This window comes from Garra rufa, chromosome 13 (assembly GCF_049309525.1).
Source record: "Garra rufa chromosome 13, GarRuf1.0, whole genome shotgun sequence".
Classification (NCBI taxonomy): Eukaryota; Metazoa; Chordata; class Actinopteri; order Cypriniformes; family Cyprinidae; genus Garra; species Garra rufa.
Genome location: NC_133373.1, coordinates 27,545,356 through 27,561,892, shown reverse-complemented (window position 1 = coordinate 27,561,892; position 16,537 = coordinate 27,545,356). Strand labels below are relative to the sequence as shown.

At 35.0% G+C, this 16,537-nt stretch overlaps 1 protein-coding gene across 3 annotated transcripts in view; it reads right to left on the bottom strand.

Annotated features, from left to right (window-relative positions):
• nhsl1b (NHS-like 1b) overlaps positions 1 to 15,818 on the bottom strand; it is a 144,383-nt gene extending 128,565 nt beyond the window's left edge. For 2 of the 3 annotated variants that reach the window (XM_073816393.1, XM_073816394.1), the window contains exon 1: positions 15,327 to 15,817. In XM_073816393.1, the coding sequence (XP_073672494.1) occupies positions 15,327 to 15,648 (322 nt within the window). In that variant the 5' untranslated portion in view covers positions 15,649 to 15,817. Of the gene's footprint in view, positions 1 to 15,326 lie in introns of all 3 variants that reach the window. The other variant, XM_073816392.1, reaches the window with a different exon arrangement.
• Positions 15,819 to 16,537: the final 719 nt, after the last annotated feature.

Genomic DNA, 16,537 nt, shown 5'->3' with positions numbered 1-16,537 from the left:
GCTTTCTAATCAGTTCTGATTACTAGGCAAGGACTATTAAAAAAGAAAGAAAGAAATGGACCTTAAAAAATGTTCACTATTAAGAAGTTTTGTCATCATTTACAAAATGTAAAATTAATTTCTATTACATTTTTTCCATATATATGCCATTCAAAAGTTTAGTAAAAGTTAAAGAGACTGTATCTATTTGATCAAACATACAGAAGAAAATTAATATACTTTAAAAATACAATTTATTCCCATGAAGCAAAGCTGAATTTTAGCATCATTACTCCAGTCTTCAGTGTCACATGATCCTTCAGAAATAATTCTAACATGTTGGAAACAGTTGTGCTGCTTAAAACTTTTTCAGGATTCTTTGATAGATAAAAAGTTCAAAAGAACAGTGTTTATTTGACTTCGAAATTTTGTGTTGCAATATACACTGTAATTTGAAAAGTTTTGGATCAGTATTTTCTTTCTCTTTTTTAAAGAAAACAAAAGCATATAAATTCGTAGCATATCTGGTTAAAAAAATCTAAAAGGACATTTTAGGCAATTTTAAAGTAAAAACAAACAAAAATGTTTAATATACATATACTTTGGAAGTAAAAAGCGAGCATTTAACATTAAAAAATATATATTTTACAGTAAATTTCACGTTTTTAACAGTGTATAAATCATTATTTTAACATTAATTGAATATGTTCTATTTTGCACAAACATAATATTCCATATATTCCCAAAAACTATTAGTTTAAACACTCATTCTTATCCAATCTGACAAACAGGACTGGGTTTTGATACAAATTTCACAATTCGATTCTATTCTGAATCTGAATTGATTATTTTGGATATATATTAGGTACATTACATGCCAAATTTTCTGAAGAAAAAAAATCTACTAATAATGTAAAATATACATGAGTCAGTTGGTACTACATTACTATAAATGTTGAAGGTTAAAATTAGCTGATTTGTATACAAACACTTCAATGAAGTTTTTATAATAATAAAGTTACAATTAAATCATATTTCTACTCCAATCCGGTTTTTAAAATACAAACATGTAAATGGTGGCTATCATAAAAACTTTTTTTTATTTAACCTTGAATTAAACATTAAAGAACAGTAAAAATGATAATGAACATGTTATATGGTTCATGTATTTAATCAAATGCTCCTCTAGCATTCACTTGTAGAATTTATGGTCACCTAATATGTTTTTTTCTGAGGTAAATGTGACATTACGTGACTGTTTACAAGCTGTTATATTGACGTTTTTCTGTGATTGAAACACTGATTGAGCGATTACATGAAAACGACATAGATTTCGGTAAGTTGTACTCTCTTTTAACATACCTTCAAATGTTCATTCATGTTTATTTAATACTACAACTGTATATAAAGCAAAGGAGATTATGAGTTTACATGGCGCTTCTCTGAACTGAAGCGCTACGGCGATTTGTCACTTTTTAAACAGTGCAAAAATGGCGTTTATTGTTTGAATACTTTAATAAAATGGACGGAATTTGAAATCTGAGACTTTGTTTTATATCAAAAGTAACAAAGCACAAAGCTTATTGTGATTTTATTAACTAAAAACAGGCTAGACTAGAGTAATCGATTCTTGGGATTTAAGAATCAATATTGTTTCGTAAAAATTAAAAGCGATTAAAATAGAGATATTAATATTTTTACCCAGCCCTAGTCACAAACACTTTAGTTTCAGTGTCACTATTATGATGGATTAATATCACTGCATGGGAAAAAGATCACTTTATACAGGTGACTGTCATTGGAAAAGATTCAGTTCTCACAGTTCATAACAAAACCACAAAATAAGGATTATGCAACTTTACCTCAATATTTCCCCCAGGTTGTTTTTGAAATCTAACTTCCAAGTAGTTAAGAAGTAGTTTACACAATAGTAGTTTAGTCAATATTCATCTTTTAGTCATCCATCCACTTTCTAAAACACTAGATTCTGAAGTCAGCACTTCCTAAAGCCAAGTTAACACTCTCCAAATGCCTCATCAGTAAAAGTTACATCATGAAATCACACTCTATCCAACTGCCCATTCATACAATTAATTATAATGAGACTTATCGCACACCCAAAAGTAGGATCTTTCCCTCTGTTTACCTTCCCCGGGCCCCCATATTCATGAATGTGTGAGCACACGCCAACATCTAGGCTATGTGTGGGTTGTTTGATCCGTTGCATTATGCAGTGAGATAGCTCTGAAAACACAATGGCTATTGGATTAGGCCTGAGCACAAGGACAACACAGCTTTCATCGCTATCATCGCCATCATCATGAGCGTGTTACGGGACACAGCGGCCCTCTGCCCTGCCCCGGGGCTCCTCTGATGGAAAAACAAACCTGAGCCTACAGACAGAGCTTGGGCACGTGGGCTGGTGAAAGCACAAAGCAAACACACGTCGTCCCAGATCCCATCTGGAGCGGCCACCGAGACAAACCGGAGAATCAAAGCTGTATGAACCATGAAGCAACGGTCTTATTTGGAAAGTCACAAGCAAATGTAGTTTCGAGGTGAAAAGCACATGGCTTCTTCATGCATTTGGAATGCCATCGTGCTCATAAATCCCTGTACTTAAACTACAAAACGGCACATCCCTCAAAGTCCACAAACAGCTGAAGGTCCTTATAGGATGGTAATGCCAGCACTAATCCAGCTGGCTTTAGCATGGGAAATAAACTCCATAAACTGCACTGAACTCCATAAACATGGTATACAATACATCATCGGCTTCATAAGAGGACAAAAGGTCAGTCAAGGCCAGATGAGATGGATCAGGTCACAGTTGGACAGGAGAGGCTGCTGAGATCTGAAAGCGCAAGATCAAGAAGAACATCAAGGGCTCAAAAACAAAACACTGAATGGACGCACATCTGGACCAGCCAATATATGAAAGGCAGAAACATCAAGAGAGCTTCCAACCACAGAACAACAGTATGAATAAAGGGCGTTGAAAAGCAGAGACAGAAAACAAATTGTCCAATGGATTCAGAGGAATGCTGACCGATGACATTTCTGAGATGTTGGATGTCATAACTTATCATTTAGATATCATCTGTTGTGTCGCTGTGTGTCACTCAGAGTTTATGCAGGCCGACCATCGAATAGCCTCTAAACCAGGAGTTATTGTCTAGATGGCAGAACATCAAAGATTAAAGACTGACAGTCTGTCAGTCCATCAAAACCTGTTACATAACCTCATCTTTCATCCGTCTTACTCAACGTATTCTGCTCTTTGTGCAGCTTCGCTCCTCCATGTGTGTGTTTGTAAAAAAAAAACTCTTCGCTCCGTCTTTAATCCATCTTAATAAACCTCCAGATGTCCAGAAGGCTGAACGTGACTGCATTAACTGAGAGAAAACATTTAGCATTCGCACAGACACCAAAACACCACAAGTGCACACACCTTAATAATTCACAACAAAACAATTACAGGTAGGATCATGTAACTTTTGCTCAATAACTCCCCTCAGGCTGATCTCAAAATTTGGATTGGCATATGGTTAAAACAGACACACACACACACACAAACACACACACACACACACACACACACACACACACACACACACACACAAACACACACATGTTGGGTTTACATGTTTTATGGGGACATTCCATAGGCGTAATGGTTTTTATACTGTACAAACCGTACTTTCTATCGCCCTACACCTACCCTACACCTAAACCTAGCCCTCACAGGAGATTGTGCACACTTTTACTTCATCAAAAAAAAACTCAGTGTGCATGATTTATAAGTCTGTTTCCTCATGGGGACCTGAGAAATGTCCCCATAAGGTTGAAATCTACTGGTATTCCTATCCTTGTGGGGGTCCATTTGGTCCCCACAACGTGATGAATGGTACACACACACACACACACACACACACACACACACACACACACACACACACACACACACACACACACACACACACACACACACACACACACACACACACACACACACACACAAACAATTCACAGAGCCAACAGTTTCCTTCTTCAAAACTTCACAGATCAACTGAACCTCTCAACATTAGAAGCTACATATACAGTTGAAGTCAAAAAGTTTACATACACCTTGCAGAATCTGCAAAATGTTAGTTTACCAAAACAAGAGGGATTCTACAAAATGCATTTTATTTTTATTTAGTACTGACCTGAATAAGATATTTCACATGAAAGATGTTTACATATAGTCCGAAAGAGAAAATAATAGTAGAATTTATAAAAATGACCCTGTTCAAAAGTTTACATACATTTGATTCTTAATACTGTGTTGTTGTCTGAATGATCCACAGCTGCTCGCTGTTCTTCAGAAAAATCCTTTAGGTCCCACAAATTCTTTGGGTTTTCAGCATTTTGAACCCTTTCCAACAATGACTGTCTGATTTTGAGATCTTATCACACTGAGGACAATTAAAGGAGAACTCCGGTGTGATTTTGACCTAAAGTGTATTGAATCATGATACCGAGTGTGAACGTACCTTGCATATCTCATCTCGTCTTGTCCACTGCTGTCTGAAATCTGGGGTCAGTTAGCCGATGCTCACAACAGGTTGTCAATGAGAGTCAACAGGGCATCGAAGAAGCCATGTAAATAAATCACTGTTTTACGCCATTTACGAGGCACAAAGTAGCTCCACACTTCATTGGTAGACTTCCAAGGGCCCTGACATTTAAAACGAGACATTGAGAACTCAGAAAAAGCACCGGTAGTTTATTTACAAGTAGATTTATACAGACAGTAACTGCAAGAAGTTTAGCGGCCGCCGCCATCTTGAATTTAGTGTCGAGCACGAAGGAAACTACAACCTGATAAGTTGATAACCTGATAAATTCCTTGGTGCTCGACACTCGACTTATCGTGACTAAATTTAAGATGGCGGCGGCCGCTAAACTTCTTGCAGTTACTGTCTGTATAAATCTACTTGTAAATAAACTACCGGTGCTTTTTCTGAGTTCTCAATGTCTCGTTTTAAATGTCAGGGCCCTTGGAAGTCTACCAATGAAGTGTGGAGCTACTTTGTGCCTCGTAAATGGCGTAAAACAGTGATTTATTTACATGGCTTCTTCGATGCCCTGTTGACTCTCATTGACAACCTGTTGTGAGCATCGGCTAACTGACCCCAGATTTCGGACAGCAGTGGACAAGACGAGATGAGATATGCAAGGTACGTTCACTAGGGGTGGGAGAAAAAATCGATTCTCCGATGCATCTTCAACGATTCTGAATCAATTCCTAATATTTCAGAATCGATTCTGAGCTTGTTTTTTTTCCGCATATGGCACGTGTGCGCGCTAGAGACGCCACCGGCTTCATTGCACAGCATTTGCACTGTGAGACTCGTGCGCACTGCTTGACATTGTGTGCTTCAATCCGCCGTGTTTTACTTTAGATATACTTTCATTTCTGCCGTCTGGAATGCAGTACTATTAGATGCACTGACAGACTTTCGCGTGCGCTTTGTGTTTGTTCGTCCTAAAGCTCGATTGCAGATGCGGTTAAATGCACTTGCGTTTTCGAATAGTTTAAAACGAAACTGTACATACAGTCAGTTATGTTTTCAAAGAAGGACAAAACATCTGATATATCGAAATAGATCTGTGCGTCAGTGGCGTTCCGTCCATATAAGCTGCTAATGCTCCGCATACCCAGGCTGTCAGAGAGAATGCGTTCACGTGTTAATTAATATAAACATGCTTATAAGTCGATCCCTTATTTGCGATTGAGGCAAGCAGATTCTCCACGACTCAGAATTGATAAGCGTTCTCTGTTTTGCGGTCATGCGCATGATTTCATTCAAGGGGTAAGCTGTCCGCGAAGCACTCGCCCAAGCGGAAAAACGCGCTGTTGCTGCCAGATCCTGATTGCCGACAATCATATTGTGTTTGATGCACAACTAACTCGACTAAATCAAATGAAAAAACAAACAAACAAACAAACAAACAAAAAAAACATCCTAACTGTATATTATCATAATTTCTCAACAATTCAAAATGTAAAAGTCCACTTGAAAAAAATAGCCTATATAAAATAAAAATTTTTTTTAAATAATAATAATAAACAGGAAAAATAGGAAATATTAAAATATTATTTCGTCTCTGATTTTATTGGTTTCTAAATAATCTAAAGAGATAATTATTTTTGGTATTACTGGTAGTTTTAGCACTTAACACCCCTGCTGTGCATTAGTTTGTTAAAGCTGCCTGTCTATGATCTCATCAGGAATAATAAAACAGCATTAATGCTGAGGAAAAACTATTGTCTGTAAACTTTCAGATACCTAAAGAACACTTATTTTAAATAAGTAATTGTTCTAAAAAGTACCTTGCTTATATAATTTAAAAAATAAAGTAAAATTGGCACAAAATAAATTTGATATAAAACATATATGAAAATGTAGCCATGTGCAGTACTATTGAAAACTAAGAATGTGAGCATCGTGATATTTAGTTGATAATGAAAACAGTAATTAAATTAAATTGAATCTTGAAACCATTGAAGACTGACACACCTGCTTTTACAGAGATTTCAACTATAAACAAAAAGCATATAAACTGCAATTTTACATGTTTTTAAAATTGTAAAGTAGTATTTGCACAGCAGAAGAATTAATTGTGGAAAAAATGTAGATCAAGAATCGTTTTGGAATCGGATCATGACTCCCAGAATCGGAATCGGATCGGATCGTGAAGTGCCTGAAGATTCCCACCCCTAACGTTCACACTCGGTATCATGATTCAATACACTTTAGGTCAAAATCACACCGGAGTTCTCCTTTAAGGGACTCATATCTAACTATTACAGAAGGTTCAAATGCTCACTGATGCTTCAGAAAGAAAACATGATGCATTAAGCCGAGGGGTGAAAACTTTTTAAATTGAAGATCAGGGTTAATTTAACTTATTTTGTCTTCTGGGAAACATGTAAGTATCTTCTGAGGGGCAGTACTAAATAAAAAAATAGGATATTTAGGCAAAATAAGAAAAATGTACACATCTTCATTCTGTTCAAAAGTTTACACCCCTGGCTCTTACTGCATCTTGTTTCCTTCTGAGGCCGTTGTTTTCAAAAGTTTTGGTCTGTTTACACTAAAACGCAACTCTGGAGTTTTCAAAGTAAAACGGGGTCTGCAGCGTTTTCGAAAGTCTTGGAAATGACAGAGAAGTGTAAACGACAGACGTAACTGTAGCAAAAGTTATGTGCTTTAAACGAATAAACGAAAATGCATTAGTGTAAACGTAGCCTTATTGTCAGGCTTTCATACCCATTTGGATTTCTGGGTACTTATTTGAACTCAAAACTCTGGCTCCATCATTCCTTGCCCTCTGGACATACTTTACTTGCTGTGTCTGAACAGAGATACATTTTTTGAGAGGTGGGTGGGGATGTAATACTGCAATACTGCAATACTGAACTAATAAAGCAATGTACAAGGATTTGCTGTATGGCTGTTTGCACACATTGGTTTTGTGCACTAAGATGCTGTATCATCCAGGCATTATCATTATCATCATCATCTTCAAAAAAAAAAAAAAAAAACTGCAAATGTTTCAACGGTGTTGTGCATTGTAAATACTATCATGACACTAAAGCTCTTTCCTAAGGCCACTCATGCACATGTGAGAGGGCCTCATGCTGAGAAAAATGTCCCATTTACAAGCAGAAAGAGTCAATCATACTTTCACATGTCCAGGCCTGATGTTATCTGACTTTAATCCTCATGGCTTTTGCGAGCTTAAAATCGCAGCACTTATACGGGTAGATTTCCTGTTTTAAGGGGATAAGCAAGGGAAGAAATGCAAGTAAAATATTTTAAATTGACACAAGGCTTTGCAGGTTTACGTTCACTGTCTGACTACTATAATTAGTCTTTCTGGACTTTTTCCTAAATCTCAAGCCTAGTCTAGTTATGATGTCATTATTTTCATGTTATGACCATTAACTGATAACTGTCAAATATAAAAATTCTCTTTAGTCTAAAATAGTCAAAAAATGAAACAACAAAAACTAAAATCAGTCATTTTAAATGCTACAAGTGAATTTAGGCATCATATTATAATATTTATGAAAAATGGATAATAATTTTGAGTTGGCTAAAGATTACATTCAGAAGTTATTATTAGCATTTTAATAACTTTAATTGAGCATTAGATGATGGAAAAGGTCATCTAAGAGTAAAAATAAAGGAAACGAGACGACAGCTATCTGAAATAATATGGCTCAATAACCAATATGATACCATTTCCATGGAATTAAAAATAAATTAATAAATAATATTCATAATAATAATAAGTAACAATTTTCTTTTGTCTCAAAATTCAAAATTTAATATTGTGAAATATACATTTTTACCGTATTTCTCACAATTCCAAATTTATGGTTTTCATTTTCGAGCTTATATCTTGTAATTATTTATTTTCCCCTAAATTCTGAGTATACATTTTTTGTTGCTGTTGTTGTTTTGGCCAACAGTAAAACTCAGTGTTTACTTTTTTCCTCGAAATTACAATTTTATATCTTACATTCAAACCTTTTTTTTTTTACAATTCTGTGAAAAATCATACCTTATATCATACCTTATTTCTCACAATTCCGAGTTTATGTCTTTCATTTTTGAGTTTTTATCTTGCAAATATTTTCCCCCTAAATTCTGAGTGTAAATCTTGTAATTTTTGGGTCAAAATTAAAAAGGCAATTGCGAATTTTTCACCTTACAATTCTCACTCTTACGAGTTTATATCTCAAAATTCAGATCTTTTTCTTCAAATAATGGCAAAAAGTCACAATTGCAAAATATATATTTTGACCTTATTTTTCACGATTCTGCATTTATGTCTTTAGTTTTGAATTTATATCTTGCAATTCTGAGTGTACATCTTGTACACTCTTGTAAGCAAAATTATGAGTTTATATCTCATAATTCAGACCTTTTTCTTACAATTCTGGGGGGGAAAAAAGTCATAATTGTGAAATACAAATTTTGACCTTATTTCTCACAGTACCAAGTTTACGACTATATATATATATATATATATATATATATATATATTTTTTTTTTTTTTTTTTTTTTAATTAAAAAGGTAATTGCGATTTTTTTTATCTCACAATTCTTAACTTTTTTGCTTCAGAATTGAGTTATAAACTTGCAATTGTCAGTTAACATCTATCAAATCTGCAAGAAAAAGAATTTTAAAATATAAATTCAGAACTGTGAGAAAAAGTCTTAATTGTGAGATAAAAAGTCACACTTAGCTTTTATTTTTTTTATTCTGTGATGGAAACAGGCTTCCATATGATGCAGATATTTTGCAGATCCCTAAAAAGTCATGGTTAATTCATAAATTAATCATGATTACTATAGTCATAAATTAGTGATGATTTATTTAAAACTTAATCACGACTAAAATATATTTAAAATAAAGTTTTCAACAGTTATTACATTATTAGTGTTTTATAAACTTTGAGTATTAGATGATGGAAAAGGTCATCTAAACGCAAAAATAGAGCAAATGAGAGGCACAATTAAATATTTAATACTGACAGCTATAATAATATGGCCCAATACCCAATAAGATACTGTCGAAGGCCTTTTCCACCATATATAAATATCATAATAAAAAAGTCATAAATGCAAAATCCCCCACTAAAGTTTACATCTTGTAATTTTTTTGGCCAAAATTAAAAAGCCAATTGTGATTTTTCATCTCACAATTTTTACTTTTTTCTTTTGACTTTCAATCTCAAAACTGAATTATAAACTTGCAACTGCCAGTTAACATCGATCATTTCTTCAAGAAAAAGATAAAGTCTTAATCGTGACTTAAAATCTGTTTAATTCTCTGATGGAAACAGGCTTCCATTCAATACAGATATATTGCACATCCCTAAAAAAAATCATGATTAATTTATAAATTAATCATGATTAATATAGTTATAAATTTGTCATGATTCATTCAAAAATTAATCATGGCTAAAATATAGTCATGATTAATTCAAAACTTCAAAGACAATTTGCTCAAAACCAAAGTAAAAAATCACTGAACAATTCCCACCATTAGTTTCAGGGAAAGTCTAGTAGACTAGTATCATGGGAAACATAATTTAAAATAAAGTATAATGGGAATTAATTCATTTGGTGGTCAGCTGACCAGGGTTTTGGGAATAGTTTGGTCCAACGGCATTTGAGGCTGTACAATAAGTGAGTTCCTATGAATGCAGGCTGTAGGTACATTGAGTTTATGTGTGTGTGAAACCACCATTGCTGCATACATCAGGGGCTGAGATCTGGTGGTCAGGGAATGAAAGAATAGTTGTGCTGTTTTCCCATGCTAAGTGCTCCGGAGGTCAAAGGTGACGATTTTCCCTGGGTCTGGCTTTGGATTTGGGTTGGACTTGGACCCAGAAATCCCTTCTGAGTCCATGCATACAAAACACACCAAACAAAGAGAGCAACTTCAAGAAAGAGAAGTAGAAAAAAGGTATTCTTGATCATGAGAAAAACAAGGAATTATAACCTCTAAGCCATTTATATAAATGCACACACTCACTCACATTACAAGCAAACAACAACGATAACAACCACAGCTAAATGAGTTCTAATTAGACCTCTGAGGTTTGTAGTGTAAACATACACAATCAGAGAACACAGCAATCGCCTGATCTCTAAACACACTGGTGTGATCATTTACTTACTGATAAACTGTAAGATAGCAAACTAGAGCACTATTGTTTGTGTGATCAGCTCCACCCTTTCAGACCATCATATGCAAAACAAACTTGAGCAGCGGACCTAGAAAAAGCCTGAGTGGAGCAGACACACGCATACTAAAAATATCCACAGAAGACTGACAGAAATTCCACAGCTCAGAAGGAGATTGTGTGTGTTTGCATGTGCTTGAAAACTGCCAGTGGTACAGTAATAAAACAATGTGTTAGTACTAGGGCTGGGCAATTTGGCTTAGAATCAAAATCTCGATTAATTGAACATTCTAACCCGATTACGATTAATGAACGATTATTTTATTTATTAATAAAATTATATTTAATTATATTTATATAATATTTATTTTTTTGCCCTCATAGTTCACTGACAAGTTTTGTACAGTAAATATGCTCACATATTACAAGCGAGAGATTTTTGGATGAAGGGTGCATTACTTGATTTTAAAATAATTGAAGGAAACACACTATCTACGATCTATGATTATTAATTGAACATCAGTGTTGAACAACTGAAATTAAAGCAAGCATTGCTTAAAACGAAAAGTCACATTTTTCTTTAATTAGTGAAAATAAATAACTTGCACTATTGGAAACAAAATAAATAATTTTCAATGGTTTTTCATATTAAAAGTAGAAAATAAGCAGTATCTCCTCTAAATAAAATTACCCATGTATATCCTGTAAATACTTTTTACTGTATAAATACTGTTTAAGCTCTCCATCGACATCGACGTCGGCGGAATAACGGAATGGAGCGCTTGTGTTTTTTAAAGGGAAAGTAATTGAAATAATCTTCCTGGAAAAATTTTAACGATTATAGGTTCTGAATGTCGATTTCGATTATTTTTCGATTAATTGCCCAGCCCTAGTTAGTACGCTAACAAAATTGCATCTTTCAAAGAAGGTTGTAAACCATGTTGTAAACCAGACCATTATTAAACTGGCTTGGCTTGGGCTGGTAACCAAAAGGGTGTGCAAGGCATTGTGCCTTTTAAGCTCAATGAACTTGTGACTGTTATTTTAAAGACTGTATGTAATTTGCTGTATATAAAAGTGGCTATTAAAATAATTGTATGCACACTTATTAACCTGTTAATGTCGTAAATTAAAATTTTGAAAAGCAACAACAACAAAGACAACAAAAAATGCATTTTTCAAATGTAAACAACACACAATCATGTTCGTTTTGCAAAGTAAAATGGTTTCTAATGCAGTCTGGAAAAATGAAGCAACTTAGGTGTTTTCCCTTTAAGGCCAACAGTAGTTGACCTTGACCTTTTTTTAATTTTGACCCATTCAATGTATTTTTGGCTATTGCTACAAATATACCCATGCTACTTAAGACTGGTTTTGTAGTCCAGGGTCACATATAAGGATTACAAAACTGGCCCAGGCCTTTATCAGCTTTAGCTTACAGTGTATTAAAACAATAACACGTTTCTGATTAACCTGAAGTCACAAACCAACCCAACGTAACAGTCCCTGCATGGTTAAGCATTGACTAACAGTAGTAATGAGTCAAAGTCCTTCCCATCTGAAACCATTAGCAGGATAAACAAGACATTAAGACACAAGGAACAAGAAATAAATCAATTCTAATTGAGCAAAATTGGCATTATAAACCAACTGAGGCGCAGAGAATGCAAACAAGTCTTTCTGTTGCACTATTAACTCTTCCTCCTCATCCCTACATCAGGGATGTACTTAAAAGATTGTTTTTAAATATTTATTATTTACAACCTTTTAAAACGAAGACCTCATATTTAAACAGAAAAAACGCAACCTGAGCATGGGTGTGCTGACACATTTTCACACATAACTTGCTACTCGTTTGAAAACATCTGTCTCAAATGCGCAAGAAGTATGACACAACAGAATTTATATTAAAATAAATGCACGCAATATTTTCAATAAAATGGTTTCATTACGAAAACTTACCTGTGGGAATGTTTTTGTGAGATGCAAAATACATAACAATAAGTACATATCATCCAAGAGAAATGAACACTGGCGCTAAAAGAGTGTTTGTTGGTTTGTTTTACCCCGGAACAGATGAACGTAAATATGGTACGTTTTATGTGGTGCTGGTTTTGTATGTGTCACTGCAGTTCTGGCTTGAAATGTCCGTTGAGTGGCGCTAAAACTCTAATGCCATTTTAACGTTTTAAAATAACATACCATCTGCACTACACCTAAACCTACCAAATGATATGAACAAAAGCAAATGTGATGTAAAACGCAATCACAAGCATAGAGTTTTACTTTGTTTTTTGATCTCTCATATTTCAGCTCTTTTATCGTGAGTCATGTTTTTCCACAAGATTCGTTACCCAAGGATTCCACATCCTACTGTAAGTCCAATTCCGTTCTGGCTGAGCTACCAAGCAAGCTTGTTATGCCCCAGAAACTAATAATTGTGTAAGAAAACGAGTACGTGCTTGCGGTTTTACCGCCTCTAGTGGACATTTCTATTGGAAACTGCTGTTATATGTACCTGGGGCATAATATGTACCTCTTGGTGCGTATTTCGCATCTTGCATCCCACATGTATATTTCCGTAAATTCGTCATGAGATGAAGTAGCAACACTATCAATTCCAACCCATCTCATGAGCATCTGTAGTGCTAGTTTGCGATTATATATGAATGTGTGCGATCTGACATGAGAATAAACAAACTGTAGGTAAAACATCACCATAAAGGTCCACCTCTAACCCCACTCCTAAATCTAACCCTGATGGAGTGTAAGCAGATCATTAACAAAAACATAAGAATGAGATCGTATGCATTCATACGAATTCACAAACAATTCACCAAACTGTTGAATTGACAAAAATGTAATCAGCAGTATTTTAAGTATCACTTAAAGGGATAGTTCAGCCAAAAATGAAAATTCTGTCATTAATAAATCACCCTTATGTCGTTTCAAACCCTTAAGACATTTGTTCGTCTTCGGAACACAAATTAAGATATTTCTGATCAAATCCGAGAGCTCTCTGACCCTCCATGTTCAAGGTCTAGAAAAGTACCAAGAACATCAACAAAATAGTCCATGTGACATCAGTGGTTCAACTGTAGGAGAAGAACTGTTCAATAAAGTTATTTTGTTCTTTCGCACACAAAAAGTTACTTGTAGCGTCATAAAATTACAGTTGAACCACTGATGTCTCATGGAACATTTGGCTTAAGTGGGAGTAATTAATGACAGAATTTTCATTTTTGGGTGAACTATCGCTTTAATACAATCCTCTTGTATTATACAATGAATGGTAACATACCAATTTACAGTATACATATATACTACCTAAAGACTGCTGAATATAAGAGAGCAAGCATAATTTGTATCAGTATGTAAGCAATGCAAAGTGGAAGCAAGCGGGGAGCGTAAATGCTTTCTTTCACTCCAGGATCACTTGGAGTGGGGTTTCTTTTTTTCTTTTTTTTTGTTGGAGCTTATGTGATCCTTTGCAACATTATGAGCAGAGGAGACTTTGCATTCACTTCGCTAACATGTTCTGTTTTTAGTATGATAGCTTATTTTGGAGCCATTTCGGAAATATACAATCTAACTGGTCAAACTGTATCTAAAAACATAAGTTACTTCATATTAAGTTTTGGTTTAGAACTGCTGCATAAAATCAATTGTTTAACTTGTAGAAAAGCTGTTGTATAACAGCGAACTTGCCAAGTTTGATCATGTATACTGCACTTCTCCATGAACAGACACTACCGCTCAAAGGTTTGGGCTCTGCAAAATTTATGTTTTTGAAGAACTCTCTTATGGTCACCAAAGATGGATTTATTTGATACAGTAAAAACTGCATTCATATTACAATTTTATATATTTTAAAATGCAATTTATTCCTGTGATGGCAAAGCTGAATTTTCAAACATTTGTGGTGTGTAATGTTTTGAAAACAGATACACTAATTAATAGTTCAAAAGAACATGTATTTGAAATATGTCTTTTGTAACATTGTTATTAATGTTCTTATTGTCACTTGCATTTGTTCAATTGAATGCAGCTATGCTGAATCAAAGTACATATATATATACACACACACACATACACGCATCGTAATGAAGGTGGGGTGTCTTGGAGGGGGTATCTGCTCTAGGGGTGTCGGTGGGCGCAGATGGTACGTTAAAGCAGATCTATCACATTTGACAGAACTTCGGCCCTTAAGGGAAACTGCATTCTCCTCACCTCAAATCATTACACCAACACAACGCCATGTGCTTGTCCCATAACATTAACAGTTTCACACCCGCCTTTTGTCTTGCGGACAATCCATAGTTCATTTCAAATGCAGCCTTTTTCAAATTTACATTTAGCATTCAATATCTTAAGATGCTACATATTAGATATATGTGTAACAGCTTATAACTTCAATCAATAAGTCATTACCAAGCATACTTTGCGTAAAATATTGACGTACTGTATATGATATTGATCAAGATTTATGTTCATTGTTACCTAATTATCTGCTAAATGTTTGTTATTGACTTGTTCACAACATTTTTAAAAATTTAAGTAGGCAAACAATACAAGACGGAGTCTCTAAACTTACGTATTTTAATCGTTTTGGGATCAGACTTGCGCACGGTGAGTTGTAATCTCTCCAAACGCACTTGAATGCTTGACGTCCTTTGCGTGACCAGCACAGCCTGTCTCTCAATTCCCATGAATATGTCACTTGCATGCCGCGATAGATCGGAAAGTTGATGTAGGATGCCGGTGAGTGTATGACAACAAACTTCTTCCAAAGAAGAGAACAAAACAGGTTTGCGAACTCTGCGACCGTCCGGTGTTATGAAGGTCTTCTCGGAGCCGTCGCTGCCTCTCAACCTGCTCACCAGCTGAGGCTCAACGGTTCTCGCGGGGAACGGCATTTTAAATCTTGTTTAAATTTGAGATGAACATCGGGTTGAGGCGATTTAAAATCCAAAAGATGTATCCCAGAAGTTGCCGTGAGGAGAAGGTCTGTTTACAAAAGGTCCCGCCATAATTTTTTTGAAAGATGCAGAAGCAGTCCGGGACGTTGCCGCTGGTGTTCGGGAGCATCGGGGAACAGGAGTTTGAAAGCAGCGACTCACTCGAAACGAAAACGTGAAGAGAAAGTGTATGGAAAACACGGAAAGGCTCCCCAACCACCTGTAGGAACTGGAACTGGATTGTCGAATCCACAGCGCTGTGAGGGAGAGGTTACCTGCCTTTAGCGCCGGCTGCGTGGAAAACCCGGGATGGATACTCTGATTATCGCGGACGACGAGGCTCTTTATTGCATTTTTAGGTATTTTGCTTGAATGTGCTTGAACATGTTACATAAACATGTTTGCTGCTTGAATGTGCTTGAACATGTTACATAAACATGTTTGCTGCTTGAATGTGCTTTAACATGTTACATAAAAAAAAATGACATGGCATTTTAATTAATACAGTATTTATATTTTAAATACAATGTTTATTTTATATTTTATTTAAAGGGATGACAAAAAATACATGAAAGTACATTAAACAGATTTAATTCTAAATGTTTTCTTTTCTTTTTTTTAATTAAAAAGAAAAAAACTTTCTTTTTGAATATATTTTAGAATGTATTCAAAGCTGAATTGTCAGTATCATTACTCCAGTCACATTGTCCTTTAGAAATCATTCTAATATTTTGATTTGCTGCTCATTTATTATTATGATTATTATTATTATTAGGTTGAAAACAGCCAAGTATAATTTTTTCTGGTTCTTTGGTGAATAGAAAGTTCAGAAGAACAGCATTTATCT